General features: G+C 43.7%; 1 protein-coding gene across 1 annotated transcript; it reads left to right on the top strand.

The window, feature by feature from the left end:
• Positions 1-2,241: 2,241 nt before the first annotated feature.
• On the top strand, positions 2,242-9,195 carry ENSA (endosulfine alpha). Its single transcript, XM_007463518.1, has 4 exons — positions 2,242-2,446; positions 4,113-4,238; positions 5,549-5,715; positions 8,461-9,195. Exons 1-4 carry the CDS (start codon positions 2,390-2,392, stop codon positions 8,474-8,476), a joined length of 366 nt encoding a protein of 121 aa, XP_007463580.1. The 5' UTR covers positions 2,242-2,389; the 3' UTR covers positions 8,477-9,195.
• The last annotated feature ends 8,525 nt before the right edge of the window (positions 9,196-17,720 follow it).

Here is a 17,720-nt window from a genome sequence, read left to right as displayed (position 1 = left end):
TATGAGACTTTAATTATTTATCTCCTCTTTAAAGTAGTTAATTATGTTTTAGTTTTTCTCTCAATTAGCCCTTCCCCTTTTTTAAAACTTGCTTAAATCTTTCCTACTCTCCAAAAAAAGAAAGTCCTCTGCTGCTTCCTCTTCTGTTCATTGTCCTCATTCCTTTCTTTGCTTTATTGTTAAATATTGCTACCACCTCTTCACTCTTTAACCACTTGCAATTAGCTTTTGCCCCCTTCAACTTTAACTTCTCTGTTACTTCTTTCTTCTTACTACTCTGATCATTTGTCTCTGTGTCCCTTGCCAACTTTTCCCCAGGTTTCTGTCTTGGGACTTCTTTTTTTTCCTACTTTCTCCTTTGTTGATCCCATCTAATTCCACAACTTTATTTATAGTTATGTGAAGAAGTCCAAATTTCATTCATATTTGGCTACTACTTTTATTCCAAACTCCAGATCTATATTTCCTAGAACGCTAAAATTTCAGCTATGGAGATCTCAGAGGTCATTTAACCTAAGTCTTCATTGCCTGGATATCTCCACCAAATGGCTCACTGGCTTTTAAAGTCAATGATTTCAAAACTGAGCACCTCATTTTCTCTCTGCTTCCAATTCCATTTCCAAATCAACTCCTCTTCTTGAATTTGTTTCTACAAAGAGTCACCTTGAGGCACATGGTCTCCTCATTCCCTATATTCAATCAGCTGCTAATCTAGTAGATTACATTGCCACAGACTCTATTAGGTTCACTGTTTTCCATTCTAAACTATCACGTTTCTAGTTTAAATCCTAATTATCTCCTACCCAGAGTATTGGAGTGGACTCCTGGCTAGACTGTCCACCCCCACTATCTTTCTGGTTGGAATTCTGAATGATTTTTATTCATTACCACTAGATTAATCTTCTTAATGAACAGTTCTGATCTGCCACTGTCTGGCCTAAAACCCTTAAATGTCTCCCCTGGATAACTAAATTATTCACTAGTTCCTTATCCTGGCATTCAGAGTCCTCCATGTTCTGGACTCAGTTCTATTTTTCTAGCCTTCATGCTGACCCCATCACCTAGAATACCCTTCCTTCACCTTTACCTGGCAAACTCCTAAATTCTTTAAAGCTGATTTCAAATACCCACCTCCATCACAAAGTCTATTTTTGTGGGGGGACCCTAAACTGAATATGAACCTTCCTTTGAACCCCTATACCATTTTATTAATAGTTTTACTTCAATGCTGACCAGATTTTGCCTTGTATGATAATAATCTGTGTATTCTATGCTTCTCAAACTTTTCCATTAGAAGTGTACCTAATTATACAGGAAAATGAACAGCCCCAAGGCTATCTGTCACAACAGGCTGCCTGGAAAATTAAAATTTAATATGAATTTTTCAGTGTTATTTTATATTAAAAGTATTAGACTTTTAATATAAAAATGTAGTGCTTTTTGACTAACACTCTAGGAAGACGTGTCTATTTAACCTTGAGGATTTAAGGTACACCTGGCACACTGTGAAAACCCTCCCCACAAGCCCACTAAACTTTACAAGCCCACTAAACTTTCTATGGCAGAGACTGCCTTACTACATATGTAACCCCTGTAAAACTAAAACAGTACCGTCTTCAAATAGACGCTCAAAAAATATTGTTGAACTGTGACTCAGGATACGTTAGCAAGTATTTACTAAAGTTTACCAGGTACCTAGACCTGTACTGTTTCAAGGAGCTCAAGTCTCCATGGGATGACTGTGAACAAGTAAAAAACTGTACATGAGTTAAATCATGAAACGTAAGCCATTTGTGTTCCGCAAGATGACTCAGTCTCTCCATTCCACACCCCAAGTGACACATTGGAATAGTGTGTCTGACCTCTTAATTATTTTCTGGTGATTGATCATTTTCTGCTAACACTGCGCAAAGCGTAATCCTCTTCACCTGGAAATAAAAGGTTTCCATCATTTCGCTCTCCAATTTGAAGCTCAGCAAAGCCTCCTGGGCGCAGGGCGGTGGAGCCGAAGGAAGTCTGACCCCATCAAAGGAGCAAAAATGCCAGAGCTACCAGCACCACCCCCTCACATCCCCCAAGGGCTTCCAATTGGCCCTTGTGGGTCACTCTCTTTCCAGGTTGGCCTTCCAGCTTGCCCGTCGCCTCCATAGACCCCACATTTAGCCAGCAACTATTGGTAGGTCGTTACGTCATTGCCCTATCTACCCCGCTCCCATTGGCTCCCATAGGAAGGGGCGGCCTCAACGTCACAGGCAAGAGCCGCCATTTTGACTGAGCAACCCTAGTGACAGGAGCCGAAGCAGCAGCGCAGGTTGTCCCGTTTCCCCTCCCCCTTCCCTTCTCCGGGTGACTTCCTGGGTCCCCTACACTCCACAGTCCCGGTCCCGCCATGTCCCAGAAACAAGAGGAGGAGAACCCTGCGGAGGAGACTGGCGAGGAGAAGCAGGTGAAATGGAGGGGGTGCGGTGGGCGAGCTGGGGGCGACCGTGATGGGGCGGGAGACGGTCTCCCACCAGTGCGGATTGGTCGCCATGGTCTCGGGCTCTGCAGGGGTTGGCCACTTCTTGCGTCATGCAGGGTGAGCTTCAGTACGGACTGCTGCTTTGGCGCTGGTTAGCTGGGTGGATTGTCAATCAATACGGTTCTCTTCTTGATTGGCCAGTAGACCTACCGCTCAACTCATTGAAGTTGTGCTATAATTGGCCGAGCCTGGGCGCGGGGCGGGTGTTTAGAAAGACTGGGTGAATGAAAGGGGTTGGTGGTCCCGGGATGAGATGTGTGTTATTGGTTAGTAGGGGTAAAATGACCCAACCACTAGGCTGGGGCTTGCGTTCTAAATCCCCAGAAAGATACAAGTCGAGGTAAAGACGTTTAAAAAGGACCAGCACTGGGGGAAGGGAGAAGAGTAATTATTATCATGGCTAGTTTAAGGCGGCAACTTTCTCAAAGAGACCTGTTTTGACCGCTGGAGATGGCCTGTTGCCCACCTTCAAATAGGACCTTACAAAATTGAAGAGGACTAGAGTTCCAAACAGAATAATGGAGGTTAAACCTAGAAAAGACGCCGACAGAGTCGTGACAAGAAAGACGCCACCATATTCCCCCCCGACTTCCAAGGTAGTGGGACTTAGTTAACCCGCAGTTCTGTGATGAAAACACGCCACCCTCTTTGGGGGTTTGTATTTGACGTATAACATTTAGTACTGGATTCGGGTTCATGAAATACACCTGGTGTTGTGTCTCTGCGAGGTTTTCAAGGGAAGGGAATGTAATTCCACTAAAAAGAGCCACAAATTGGCTTCATGTCCTTTTTTAAAAAGTCAGTAAAGAAAAGGGCAGCAGGGCCTACAAAAAGCAAGCAGAGAGTAACAGCAACAGTAAGAGCCCCCGCAAGCTAATTGAGCTCTTGGCATGTTCCCCAAACTTCTGTCACTAGGGAAGGTGTTGATTTTTTGGCAAAGCTGGTAGGTAAATACTAGTGAACCTACTGTACCTTAATTTTCTTGAGGTTAAAAAGTGTCATTTTAATCTCTGTTTACCTGTCACCTTCCTACTACAGTGTTTATGGAAGCAATGCTGTCCCATTACTAAGGTGGAGATGTCTGGAGATGGCTACATAGCTAGCCTCCTCCGTAGAGAGACTTATTTGCTGACTAGCTTAGGAGGGAACATCTCAGCAGTTATCCCCCTTGATTTCCCATTTGACCTGTACTGTGTTTTAGGGACAGCTAGGGAACTTTGATACTAATTTTGTATCACCAGAAGCCCTGCTAGCTCTTTTCTCTGTCTTTCCTAGCTTCTGTTCTGAGTGAGATATTGCTTGCTCTTTGAGTGAAGTATTGTGTTTAGGTTTAGGTATAGGTCACTCACAGGTCACTGGGGTGGTTCCCTGGGTTTCGTGTGAGAAGCAACTTATCTTTTCTTCTCACAATACAGTCATCTTGAGCTTTAGGGATCTGAACAGAGGTCTAGCTTTATTTAAGAACAGAGTGGAAATAGCATGTTTACTAATGGGTAGACCTCCAGGAAAAGGTAATAGTATAAAAGTTATCAGATATTAGAAGCAGTTGCTTCTTAGTGTTTAATTTTGTTGGCCCGTTTGTTTCCTCCAGGACACACAGGAGAAAGAAGGTATGCTCCCTGAGAGAGCCGAGGAGGCAAAGCTAAAGGCCAAATATCCAAGCCTAGGACAAAAGCCTGGAGGCTCCGACTTCCTCATGAAGAGACTCCAGAAAGGGGTACGGGGCACAATCTCTTACCCTCTTACTTCGGAGCCAAAGGGGGCCTTAGGGATGAGATCTGTGGAAGTTCTCCTGAACACTGATATGAAGGTTTTGTTGTGGGGCAGTAGTAGAGAAAAATTAGAAACTTGTAAAAAGCAAGGCAAATATTGTAAATCCCTGAAATGGTATCAGTTATCTTCTGATTTCCCACGTGGGATATTAAGGCTTAATGTAGGGGCATTTGGGTATGGGGTTGGGGGAGTGAGGGAAGGATGTTAGAGTCTGGAATGCTGACAGCCTCCAGACATTTGCCTGTTTGGATGGTGGGAGTTTTAGGATTGCACATTTAGGATTAGAGCTAAATTTTGGGGTGTGTCATTTCAGAAAAAGATCAGCCCATCTGTCCTACAGATATCCTCAACTTGAAATGAATAGTAGATGTCTTTAGACCCTTGAAGTTAGCACCAACTACTAACTATGCTCCCTGAAGAGACTTATTTTTCCTGTCCAGAATGGTCCTTCTCCCAAGGCAGAGTCTTACCTTCATAGCCATCTAGCTCCTGATCAGGTTTCTCAGTCCTCAGAGGTACTGAAAGCTGACTGAGGGATTGTATGTCATTAACCTGGAGTGTGTTTCTCTATGTGGATGAAATGGAGAGGGAAGCAGATTCCTGTGGAGAATCCCGGTTACTGAGTCTTAGTCACAGATGATGATGTGTTGCTGATTTGCAGTTTACCTTGCTGTAAGCAAGGCAGGCGTGGGCAGGCTGTCAGAGCCATGGAACATGTGTGGGAGTGCTTGCAGTCAGAGGAAAGTACATTCTCATGAACAAGCCCAGTTTCTATTCATAGTCTGAGAGAATAATTTTTAATTTTGAGGTTGTTAGCTTGAGGTTGATCTCCTGCTGATAGCCCCAGATCAACCCTTCTATGTATCTTATTCATTTCTGTTTCCCCAGCACCAAGCCCATTGGAGGCTAATAGGTCCTTATAAGCCTTAGTGAATAAAGTCAATAATTTGATTGAACCATCCTGTACTCATGGGGCTACAAAAGATGTGGGTACAGAGGATGTAGGAGCTCTCTCTTAACTCCAAAAATAACACCCTAGCTGGGAAACTGCTTCCATACCTGAAAAAGTCAGAACACACTGGGGAGGAGACGTAAGTAAATGTAATTAATGCTAAGCTCTGTATGCATGAGACTAATCCAGAAGAGACTTGAAAGATCTGAGCGTGGATGAAGGTTTATAGTGGATGTGAGTCTCCTTGTTTTTGAGGAAGACCAGAGCTCCTCACTCACCTAAACCTCCCTCTTATCTCTTAGCAAAAGTACTTTGACTCAGGAGACTACAACATGGCCAAAGCCAAGATGAAGAATAAGCAGCTGCCAAGTGCAGGACCAGACAAGAACCTGGTGACTGGTGACCACATCCCCACCCCACAGGATCTGCCCCAGAGAAAGTCCTCACTCGTCACCAGCAAGCTTGCGGGGTAACCGGGGCCCCCTTCTGCTCCCCTTCCTCACCCACTGGACTTTTGTATATCATAGGCAGGGATGGAATGGGCACCTAGTTATATCTTCTCAGCTTGCTAGCCAGAAATGACTGTGATTCTCCTGGGGGCTGCTGAGAAGGTAATGTGGGCTGAAGAGAGGCTCTGAGTTCATTTCTTTGGATAAATTGAGATTTCCACACCCTCATGTAGCCCAGGTAGGGGCTCAGAAATAGGAGACTAGGATTGGATAATGCTGCAAACTCTTTTTCTTTTGTACAAAAAACTGGGGAGATGTGACTTCTACTTTTGGAAGAGAATATCCCAAAACTGGTTAGGCTAGGCCTTGGGAATAATATGACAGGTTTAACATCCCAAGGCTAACCTGACATGGTTGGGAAAGATAGATTGAATGGGATCTGTTTTCTGTGCTTTATGTGTTTTGTCCCTTGGGCTGCTACTGCTTCATGTTTCCATTATGGCAGGTTTAGAGAAGCCTCAAAAAGAAAAACTGATTTGCTTGCCTAAAACTATAATGCCCACTTAACCTCCTTTACTCAGTCAGTGTCTTTTACAGTTTGCCCTGGTTCTTAAATAATGTAAAGATTGGAGGATATAATTCACATAAAATGGGCACCTTCTCTCTCTCTTCCAGCATGTTGCTTTTTGAAAGTATCATGGGATAGTGGAAAGAACACTGGGTTAAGAGTCAAGGTATCTGGGTTCTAGTTCCACTCAGTCTAGGCAGAATTGACATGTAACCTTGGTCAAGTCATTTAACCTCTCTGGATTTCTATTTCCACCTCTGTAAAACAGTTGAATATAGATAAGATTGATTCTGATTCTAAAATCCTGAAAAAAACTGTGCTGTTCATTGTAAAGCCAAAAGTGAGGAAGGCCCATAGGTGAGCCTACAGAGGGGAACTATTTGAAGACTACATGGGGAGAGAAGTTGAGGTTTGGGGGTTATAAATTCAGGCAAGAGGGCCTCATAAGTATCATGGTCTTGAGGGTCAAGAAAAAAAATTCTAAGAAGCTAGCCAGGAAAGCTCTTGCCTCTGCCCTCACCTGCTTTCCTACAATCTGGGCCCTTGCTGCTAAAAGCTGCTCTGGCAGCCAAGCTGTGGGCCTGAAGAAACATGCTCAGTCATGCACATTTGGAGTCCCATATTTCAGATGTTATCAGCTGCCAGGTGTATTGTTAGGGAGACAAGAAGAAAAGGGATGAACTGAGGGAGCCTCCAGGGCTTAGTGCTACTGCAGGGCTGGAGCAGCAGGTTCTCAGGAGATGAATCACCTTGGAGGAAGCTGGGGAAGGTGGTTAGGGAGAAGGAGAAGGAGACTGAGAAATCCTCTGTCTTCCTAGAGCCCAGTAACCCAGCTCCTGTGCTCTGAGAAGTAGCAATGCGATCGTGAACCAGGTGGAGGAAAGGGGCTGCAGGTGGCCAGCATCATCAATCTAGTTATCACTGGCTTGGCCTGAATGTTACTGAATGCAGCCTGCTAGTTATCACAGAGAGAGCAGGGTGTGAACTAGCCGTTCAGGAGGGGAAGATTCTATAATCCTCTCTTGCCCTCTCAGCTCACCAGTTCTGATGTACCACACATCTGGCCTGATGAGGACGACTGATGAACTTGCTAATGCACTTGTGGGGGGGTTAGGGCGTGTCTCTACTGCTTTCCTGACCAGCCATTCACTTTTCAGGCCATCATTCAGATTGGATAGGAAAAAGTTGGTGAGGAGGGAATGGAGAGAGCAGGATCCTGTGATTCCCTGGCCCCCAAACTCCTTGGTTGTCACTTGTAATTGTATATAATTTTTGTGTTTCTTGCTCCATTTCCTCATGCTGTCTTCCTTAGTCTAAAGTCCATGTGGGAAGGGGAAAATGCTGAACATCCTTGTATAGTTTCCTCAACTGTCCCAGACATGTTGTACATAGATATGTCATGTTATTATATATATAAATATATATATAATTTTGTACGTTTTCTTCACCTCCGATCTTCTCAAATTTTGTATTCTTTTCTTTTCTGTCTGAGCTGCTTTCTCTGTCGGTCAGTATGACTCCTCAAGACTGAGGCCACAGTGAGTCTGGTTTTTAGGAAGGAATAGAAGAAATAGGGAAATCAGAAAAACTGTTGGTCTCTCTCTCCACCTGGTCATCTTCAAGGCTAAGAAAACAAAGAAGCAAGCTGCGTTCTGTATATGCCACCTGTTTCCACAGCGTGAAGTACATAGCTTCCATGATAAAGAAGGGTCATTTCAAAATCCAAATCCAAATTGCTTTGATTAAACCTAGATTATTGAGTCCACTCAGAACAACATGTGTGCTGTCTGGCCCTGACCTCCGTGCAGTTACCACCTGATCACTGTGCCCCCAGTCTGTCTCCGCTGCTGCAAGTGGCTCTGGCCATGCCTCTGAAACCAAGCCTGCTCTGAGCCAGGCAGCTTACACCCCTGAAAACCTCCAGTTATCTTGATCTTGTCTAAAGAATTTGTTTTTGTTTTTGTTTTCGTGGGTATCTCCAAAAAGACAGAGAACATTTTGTATTGAAGACAGGAAAAGACTGAAATTCTCTTTTTTTTTTTTTAAACAACTCTCTGGATAGGATTGAGACATGTGCCAGGTAGCCCTAATGATTGTTAAGTGTGGAAGAGTGATGGGGTAGAGACTGGGGTGGAACTTAGGGTTCTTTCCCTTATTGCTTGACAGTGTTTTCTTTTTCTTCTGTGTTCGTCCGCAGTGGCCAAGTTGAATGATGCTGCCCGGGGCTCCGCCAGATCCTGAGACGCTGCCCCCCTGGGTCCTGTGCTGGCTCCTGCCCCTCCCTGCTTTTGCAGCCAGGGGTCAGGAGGTGGCTCGGGCGCGGGCTGGAGAGGCAGAAGCCCCTGCCCGTCGGTGTCCCAGCGCATGGAGCCCCTTGGGCTGAGCACCAAGACCTTGAACCTTTTTTGTTTTTCCTTTTTCTCCAAATAATTGTTGGGAGACATCTCAGTGAAATCCTGGGGGTGGGGTGGGGGGTTGGGAGGGTGGAGTGGGAGATTTGGGGGAATATGAATTAGGGCTTGGAGTTGATAAAAACATTCTTGACTATCCTCCTTAACCATGTGGCTGGTGTGGGGTGGGTGTGAGGAGGAGGAAGTAAAATGGACAAAAGATGAGAGGCTCTAATTCAGCTCTGTAGAAGAATGCCTTGTTTGCTTGGATGTGGCTGGGGACCTGGTGTCAGATAAAAGAAACTGACCATCTAATTATGAAAGATGCAGACAGCTCCTCTGGTTCTGCAGAGCAAGCTGAGAACTCAATTATTCATTAAAAAAAAGTGCTGTCCTTGAAATAGATTTGCTGCGGGAAGAAGGGCAGTGAGCATGGGAGAAGGGGGCCATGAGCGTGGGGAGCCCCACAGAGCCCAGAGGACTTTTTCAGTTTGAAATAAAAAACAAAAGAAGACCCACAAAAAAAACCCAACCCAGAAATACTCTGAAGCAGTTGGTGTGTTTTATTGGGGTTTGGGGAAAGGGAAGAAAACAATACTGAAGACACCATTCAAGGGGAGAAGCCAGTGTGGGGCCCTGAGTTTCTAAGGAACAGGGGCCCTTCATGTGGGATGTGTCTGGGTTCCCCGTTCCCTAATTTACGGAGAGGGAGCAGGGACGTTGGCATATAGACCAGGACTTTTCCTGACTCCTGTCCAAGCTACTGTTTCTGTAGCTAATGCAGAAGATGCAGCCACCTCAGGTTTTGACTCACAAAATAAGGGGTTTGCGGTATTTGATCTAAATGGTTTATTGACACCTAAAGCTCAGTACAGGCTAAGCAAAGAAGGAATCCTGCTCTTCCTTTTCCCTTTCAGTCTTCCATTCCTTCACAAGTTCTCATGTCTGTGAAGGAGAAATGTGACCTCTAGTAATAAGCCAAAAGGAACTCAAGCCTTTCTGCTAGTGGCCAGCAGGGGGCAGAGTCACTTCTTTCCTCATGATGTCCTAACCATCACTGGAATCCTGCCACTGAAAAAAGTTTAAAACTACTTGTAATATACAAAAGAAATGTTACCCAAGGAGAAACAAACTCACTTGTCTCCTCTCACACCAATCTACCATGTGTGAAGATTGAAACTTGCCCATTTGCCCAAGTTTGATCAGGAGAATTTATCATGGTATTTTCCCAAATGTGATTGGCTTCTCAAATGAGTGTGCATCAAGGAAGATAAACAGGGTCCAGGAGACATAGATATTCCAGAGAAATCTCTATCATATTGAGGGGAAGGAGTACTTCTAAACTAGAGAAGGAATGTTGTTCTCAGTATCTAACTCATTCTTAATCAGAAACTTTCCAAATAAGTTTTCAGCTACTCAGGATGTTATACTGACTTGCTCTCTCCTGATTTAGCCAGCGGATTGTGATGCCTCCTAACCATCAGCCTTTCTGAACAGCATGCTAGACACTAAGTGAGCCTGGTAGTTTGGAGAAATATATTAAAGGCATTCCCTACCTTTGTGGGGTTTATTGTCTAACTGGAAGAAAATACATGAAAAAGTTCATATACTTCAAAAGGTATAAACTTTATATCTGTTTTTTTATACAGAGAACATTTAAAATTTTTACTTAGCGATTAGAGCCATTTTTCTCTGGTCTCCACATTTTGGGGTTGTTTTTAGTACTTCATTTCTTTTTTTTTTTTCTTTTGGTCACGTGGCACATGGGATCTTAGTTCCCCAACCAGGGATGAAACCCACGCCCCCTGCATTGGAAACACGGAGTCTTAACCACTGGACTGCCAGGGACTTCCCTAAACTTTATATCTTAAAGCTAGGAGATAAATGAATGTTTATTGTGGTGGGGTTTCTGAGCCTTCTCATCCTTATTCCCCTTAAACCAGTCCCATGACTTCTTTTTGAGCATAAAACCAGTCCCTAGTTTTATGTTTGCCAGGTGGCTACAGCTGGGGAATGAGGCCAGCAAGTCTCAAGATGTGGAATCATCTAGTTAGTGCAGTTTCATTTAATATACAGGTAACGGAAGTTGACATATAGAAATAAGTTACAAGGTGGCAGTGCTAGTTTACTGAAGAGCTTGAGTTAATATCTAGGCTTTTATATGATTTTTCCATTATTCTTGGCTTCCCCGGCCCTTAGGTTTAAGTATAGCATTAGGGATCCTGGGGTGCCAAGAAATGTTTGTTCCTATTTCTGTTTCAGTTTAAAATGTGCCATTCCTTTTCCTTCACTCCCATACTGTAGGGCTAGGCAGTCAGGGAAGACTGATTCTGAAGTGCTTCAAATAGCTGTTCCTGCCCATTATTTTAGCTTGGTGTTTTCTAAAATCTTTATTCCAAAGAGTGGATTCAAGGGTTCTTCTACTCCTCCAACATGGTTGAGTGATAATTGTGCTGACAAGCCTCTCAGTTGAGCCATCTGATATGCAGGGTGGCAAGGATGAAGTCACCATTTTTATTGTCCAGCAGCATTTATTTTAAGCTGTTGTGGCCCTAGCATGGAAAAAACAGGCAAAAGAAAAATAGCCCGGAGAACTGCCATTGACGATATCTACAGTCAGCCAGTGGCACCCACACTAGCAGCCCTTGTGTGTATAGTGCCCTCTACTGGGCCTTGAGGGAGGTTAACAAGGAAAGGGAAGATCTCTTCCCTTGGAAGCTAAGACACGACAGTGGCATACAAATAAAAGCAAATTAATATAAGATCCCAAGTGGCGGGAGTTTCCCTGGTGGCGCAGTGGATGAGACTCCGTGCTCCCAAGGCAGGGGGCCCAGGTTCGATCCCTGGTCAGGAAACTAGATCCCACATGCATGCCGCAACTCGCATGTCGCAATAAGAGTTTGCATGCCACAATAAGAGTTTGCATGCCGCAACTAAGGAGCCGGCGAGCCACAACTAAGGAGCCTGCCTCCGGCAACTAAGACCCGGTGCAACCAAATAAATAAGATCCCGCCTGGCATGCGGCATCTTAGTTCCCTGACCAAGGATTGAACCCATGCCCCCTGCAGCGGAAGCACAGAGGCTTAACCACTGGACCTCCAGGGAAGTCTCCAAATTAATGTAGTTCTAAGCAGAATTCCCACAAGCTAAGAGAAGGAGGGTCAGGAGCTGAGTTGTTAGCTGAATTTTCTTAGAGATAGGTGACTTACTCATAAAGATAAGATGAGGCTGCCCATGCTTGGGCAGCAATATTTTAATTCACAAGTATTGGATTGGCCAAAAAGTTCGTTCGGGTTTTCCTGTACCCTCTTCCGGAAAAACCCAAACGAACTTTTTGGCCAACCCCAATAATTGTTGAACTCTAACTTTGCGATTGGAAATATTAGCAGTTGTTGGGCAGATAAACAGTATAAGAAATGGTGTCTGCCCTGAAAGAACTTGAAGCCTCATTGAGACAACACTTCTACATATAATACATGTCAGTGGTAAAAGAATTCTGAGAAGGGGAAATTCAGAGGGCTGGAATCATTAGGTAAATATTAGTGAAAGAAATGGAGATTGAACTGGGCCTTGAAAGATGGGTAGTATTAAATTGGTTCAATTTATCAGTTAATAAGTGCCTGTAATATGCCAGGCATTGTGCTAAAATATAAGTGATATGTGGGTGCTTCGTTCAAGGGGATTCCACTGTGGTGGGGAAACTACACATGAGGAAATCATATGCAGTGTTAAACTTGCAGCAGTAGAAGCCCAGCTACATAGAGGAATAGGAACAAGTATTTAATAGTAATTGCACCTAGCCCATTGCTAAGTACTCAGTTGACATCATCTCATTTAGTCTTCACAACAGTTCTACAAAGTAGGTAGTCTTAGTCTTGCCATTATACAAATGAGAAAACTAAATCAGTAACTTGGCCAAGTCACATAGCTTCCGAAAGTGGAGGCGGGATTCCACTGCCTGCAATGGGATGGGGAAAAGAGTGACCAGGAAGCACTTCCACTGCCGGGCCGGTTCAATCCCTGGTCAGGGAATTAAGATCTCACAAGCTGCATAGTGCAGCCATAAAAACAAACCAAAAAAAGAGTGATCTGGGGACTTCCCTGGTGGTCCAGTGGTAAAGAATCCGCCTAACAATGCAGGGGACATGGGTTCGATCCCTGGTCAGGGAACTAAGATCCCATATGCCACGGAGCAACTAAGCCTGTGTGCCACAACCACTGAGCTCGCACGCCACTAGAGAGAAGCCGTCGCACCACAACGAAGACCCGACGCAACCAAAATAAATAAATTAATTAATTAATCTTTTTAAGGAAAAAGTGATCAGGAAAGGTTTCATGGAGCAAATTCTGAAGGAGGAACAGGATTTCTCCAGAAAGGTAAGGTGAGAAAGGGCATTTTTGTACAGGGACCAACACTTAGAGAAGGATGAAACTGGGGAATCTGTGGTGATTCTGCAGTAGCAGGATCAAGTGAGTCCTGGGGAGTCACTGGAGACCAGGCCAGGAAGGTAGACAAGAATATGGCTTGCAGGCAGGCATAGGAGCCAGTGAGGGGATTACAAAGAAGAAATCTTGTCAGTTCTGTGTTTTAGACAGGTCACTGCCAAATTGTGTGGAGGAGGGATTTAAAGGTAATAGATTTAGTGACGGGACTGGTTCTAGTATCAGGTTTCCTGGTTTTGATAACTTGGGACAAGTTTCTTAAACTCTTTGCTTCAGTTTACTTATTTTGTAAAATAGGAATGATGTAGTACCCACCACAAATGACTGTTGTGATGATTAAACAAGATAAAGCATGAAAAGCCCTTACTTCAGGGACTACAACAGTGCCTAAGATGTGGTTCCTGCCCCCAGGGAGCTTAAAGACTACTGGGGGATATAATAAAGATAGGTAGACTGACAATTATTAGAATACAAGGATTCGGTGCTAAGATAGGGATAAGCACAAAATGCTCTGGAAGCACAGAATACACACCTAATTTGAGCAGGTGGGAGGAGAACAGTCAGGAAAATCCCTTCACAGAAGGTAGCATCTAAGCTGAAATATGATGGAGCAGTAGGACTTAGGTAAAGGCATTAGATTGGGAAAGGTCTTCCAGGTGGCAGAAACAGTATGTGAAAAGATGCAGAGGTATTACATTCTGGAAACTTAAAAAATAATTGTGAGTAGCTGTAGCATAGCATTGCAAGGAATGAGGCCATATGTCGGTGGAGGGAAGCAAGGGTTAGATCACAAAGGGCCCTTTAGGCTTTATTCTGGAGGCAATGTGAAGATGCTGAATAAAGATTTTGAGCAAGGAAATGACATGATCAGATTGGCTCCTTAGAATAATCTTTCTGATTGCAGTGTCAGGAAGAGATTGGAGAGGGTAAAATGGATGTATTAGAGATGCTATTAATGGGATGGAAAAGTTGGGAAGGGTTAAGGCTATTGTGAAGAGGAAGATGATGAATTCAATTTGAGACATAATAAGTTTAAAGTAACAATGAAACATCTAAGTGGAGAATTCTGTACTACACTTAGTAAACTGTTACCATGGGTTAGTTGAGTTATGAGTGAGACAGACTGTATGTTGCTACAGTACTGTAGGTTAGATATGACTGGGATATAAAGAAGGTAATGATAGTGAGGATGAAGAAGGGTGAACAGATTCAAGAGATATATGAGAAGTACAATCAACAGAACTTCATGGGGTGGGACTCGGGAAGAGACGGGACTCCAATAAAAAATTCCGAGGTTTCTGGCCTGAGTTGCTGGGTAAATGATGATGCCATAATCCACAGAGAGAACACAGCTGGAAGAGCAAGTTTAGCAAGGAAGACAATGAGTTCAGTTTTGCCGAAGAGCTGATATGAGGTGCCTATAGAACATCCGAGAGTAGATGACTAGAAAGTTACTGGATTTATGAGTCTAGAGGTTGGAGAAAAAGTCAGAATAGGAGATACAGATTCTGTAGACTTTAAGATGTACTAGTAAAGCCATGGCCGTGAAAATATATAGAGCAGAAAGACTGAAGAACTGATCCTGATGAAGGCTAACATCTGAAGGGAATAGAGAAAAGGGCCCAACAAAATAGGAGAATCAGGAAGATGTCGTGCCCAAGAACAGAGTTTAATGGAGAAACTCAGTCAATAGTGTAAAATGCTATTAGAAGTTAAGTTTATAAACGAGACTATCTCACCTATGTAATAAAAAGTGCCCCCAAATTTCAGGAAAGCAGTGTGCCAAAATCGTGAATAACTGTTTGCCAGGATTATGGTTTAAGGTGTGTATGTGTGCCTGTCCACTTTCTGTACTTTTCAGGGTTTTGGCAGTGAGCATGTATTTGATCACTAGAGGTAATTTTAATTCTAAAAGCAAGAATAAAATCACAAAATGTTATTTTTTAATGGACTAAAAGCAGCTTCCCTGGTGGTGCAGTGGTTAAGAATCCTCCTGCCAATGCAGGGGACACGGGTTTGAGCCCTGGTCCGGGAGGATCCCACATGCCACGGAGCAACTAAGCCCGTACGCCACAACTACTGAGCCCGTGTGCCGCAACTACTGCAGCCCGCACGCCTAGAGCCCATGCTCTGCAACAAGAGAATCCACCGCAATGAGAAGCCTGCGCGCAGCAACGAAGACCCAACACAGCCAAAAAAAAACCTTTTTGAAACCAGTTTCAATGGATTGGTAGAGGTAGAATCTTGCTTGTAAAACTGAGTGGTGTGTGAAGGTTTTGTTGCTTGCTGTTGTTGTTTTAGGATGGGAATGATAGGCATGTATATTTACCAAGTGAAAGGAACAAGTAAAAGTAGAAGCTCAACAGAGAATGATGATAACCAAAAAGCAGGGTTCCAGAAAGAAACGGGGAGTTGGGGGGCAAGAAAGAGCTCAGGTGGATGTGGTTAATTAAACAATAGTTCAGCAAACATTTATTGAGCACTTACTATGTGCCAGCCACTGTACAAGGTGAGGTGCTGAGTTAGCAAGTCAGCTGAGCTAGGAATTGGTCTAAAGTAGGAGGATATATACCTCATCCTGCATGAGACTCAAGGTGAAGATGTAACAAAGGGTAAACTCACAGCTGTTTGTGAATAGGGGTAGGTAATTGATGGGAGTCCTTGTCTGACAGCTTCCTTGTTCTTTGTGGAATAGGATGTGAGGTTGATACTTGAGAGGGAAGTGGGAGTTAGGGGGCTTAAGAAGAGTGGCCGTAGTGTTGGAGAGAGGATGAAAGGGAGGAGGATGAAAGAGCGATGATAAAAAATGCTAAGTATTTAGTATTATGAGAAGCCCGCGCACCACAACGAAGAGTAGACCCCACTCGCCACATCCAGAGAAAAGCCTGCATGCAGCAACAAAGATACAACACAGCCAAAAATAAAATACATTAATTAAAAAAAGAAGAAACTAAAAGAGTTAGGAAACAATGTTGAGGGTATAACAGAAACTATGAATGTGTGACCCTTGGAATGCATCATCCATTGGAATGGTATCGATCCATATATTTCTGCTGTCTTCTCTAGCAACACCCAGCTGCCTGGGTACAAGAGCAGAGAAGACATATTATTGTATAGATCCTGGATCATGATTTGTAGACAGATGAAGAGGACTGACAAAGGAACAAGGGGATTGAAGGTGCTGGTGAAAGATGGAAGCCACCCAATTCAGACTGGCGAGGTACGTTAAACTCTGGTCAAGAGAAGTCTTGATAAGGTCAAAGAGCAGATGATTTAGAAGTGAAAGTGGTAAAACTGGAAGCCCAGGCAGGACATGGTGTCAGAATGATGTTGGAGTTTAAGATTTCAGAGTTAGAACTCTTCCATATAATGACAAGGGCAACAGGAATGGGTGTTTTAAGTGGAGTAAAGATAAAGATCATTGGAGAGTTAAAGAACTAAGGGAGTTTCCATATCCAACTGCCAGGGTAGGTGGCTCATGTGTTTGAGATTTTGTACTATTATCTCTTATTAGACCCAACTGTATTTTTTTTTAATAAAAGGAAAATGGAAGTGTCTAGCTTAGTAAATGACAACAGCAACAATACAAGAATTATGGGCTTAGAGTGTTGGGTCAGTAAATCAAGGTGTTTAAATGAACCCAGAATTATGCAAGCCTGGGGAGGAGAAGATGAAGCCAGCTGCCAGTCCTGGTGTAGGAGTGACCAAGAATAGCAGAGAATATGAAGGAGAGTTTCGCTTGATGGGATGAACTCCCAAGCAGGAGGGGTAGCATGCAAATAATCTTGGAAAAATAAGGGCCTGAAAATGACACTAGGGAACCAGGAGTATCTCTGTTCCCCCACTTTCTGATATAGGAGGGAAAAACCCTCTAGGTCTGCAAATAAAGCTGTGTTTGGGGATAACCTCAGTGTAATTTGAATGAGTGGGTTGAGGGAAATTCTCTAAAGGGGAGTTTCTGTGTGAGGCATCAGAGAAATGAGGGGACCAGGGATGAAAGTATAAGTAGGAGAGATCTGTATTTGGGGCAGGGTCCAAAGATTATAGAGATGGGAACCACTTGTGCAGTGAATTAGCCTAAGGTTCCCAACTTTGGTTCAAAAGTTGCTTGGTACCAGTCTTGACTGAAGGCCCCATAGGGCTATGGAATCTAGGAGACTATGGAGTCTCCTCAGGCCTCCCTCTCAGGGTTCTGAGGGGAAGATTAAGCATTCCATCTCTGAGAAGACATTCTAGGAGAAAGAGAATGGAACAGTAGCTTGAACAATGATTACAAAGAGGAACAAGTAAGCTAGACTAAAGCGAACAACTGGAGGAGGGTCCTTCATTCACACCTTTATCAAGTGTTTATTGAACTCCTACCAGGGCCTTGTCTTGTTCATTGCTATATCCCCAGCATCAAGTGTTTGGCACATATGTGTTCAATAAGTATTTGTTGAAGGAATAAATTGTTCACTAACTTACGTTCAGATTAATCTATAAGTATTCAGAAAACAATAAAAAGAGTTTGACCTCTTTCAACAGTCTCTGAATGCCAGCAGTAGTGGATAAGCAGGGAACTGAGACTTGTAAATGAGAACAATGTTGGAAGGGTACTCCCCACACAAAGCTGGGTCTCTCTTTT

The sequence above is a fragment of the Lipotes vexillifer genome, unplaced genomic scaffold, assembly GCF_000442215.2.
Source record: "Lipotes vexillifer unplaced genomic scaffold, Lipotes_vexillifer_v1.1 scaffold1034, whole genome shotgun sequence".
Lineage (NCBI taxonomy): Eukaryota > Metazoa > Chordata > Mammalia > Artiodactyla > Lipotidae > Lipotes > Lipotes vexillifer.
The sequence above is the reverse complement of the archived record's forward strand: the minus strand, read 5'-3'. Positions and strand labels throughout refer to the sequence as shown.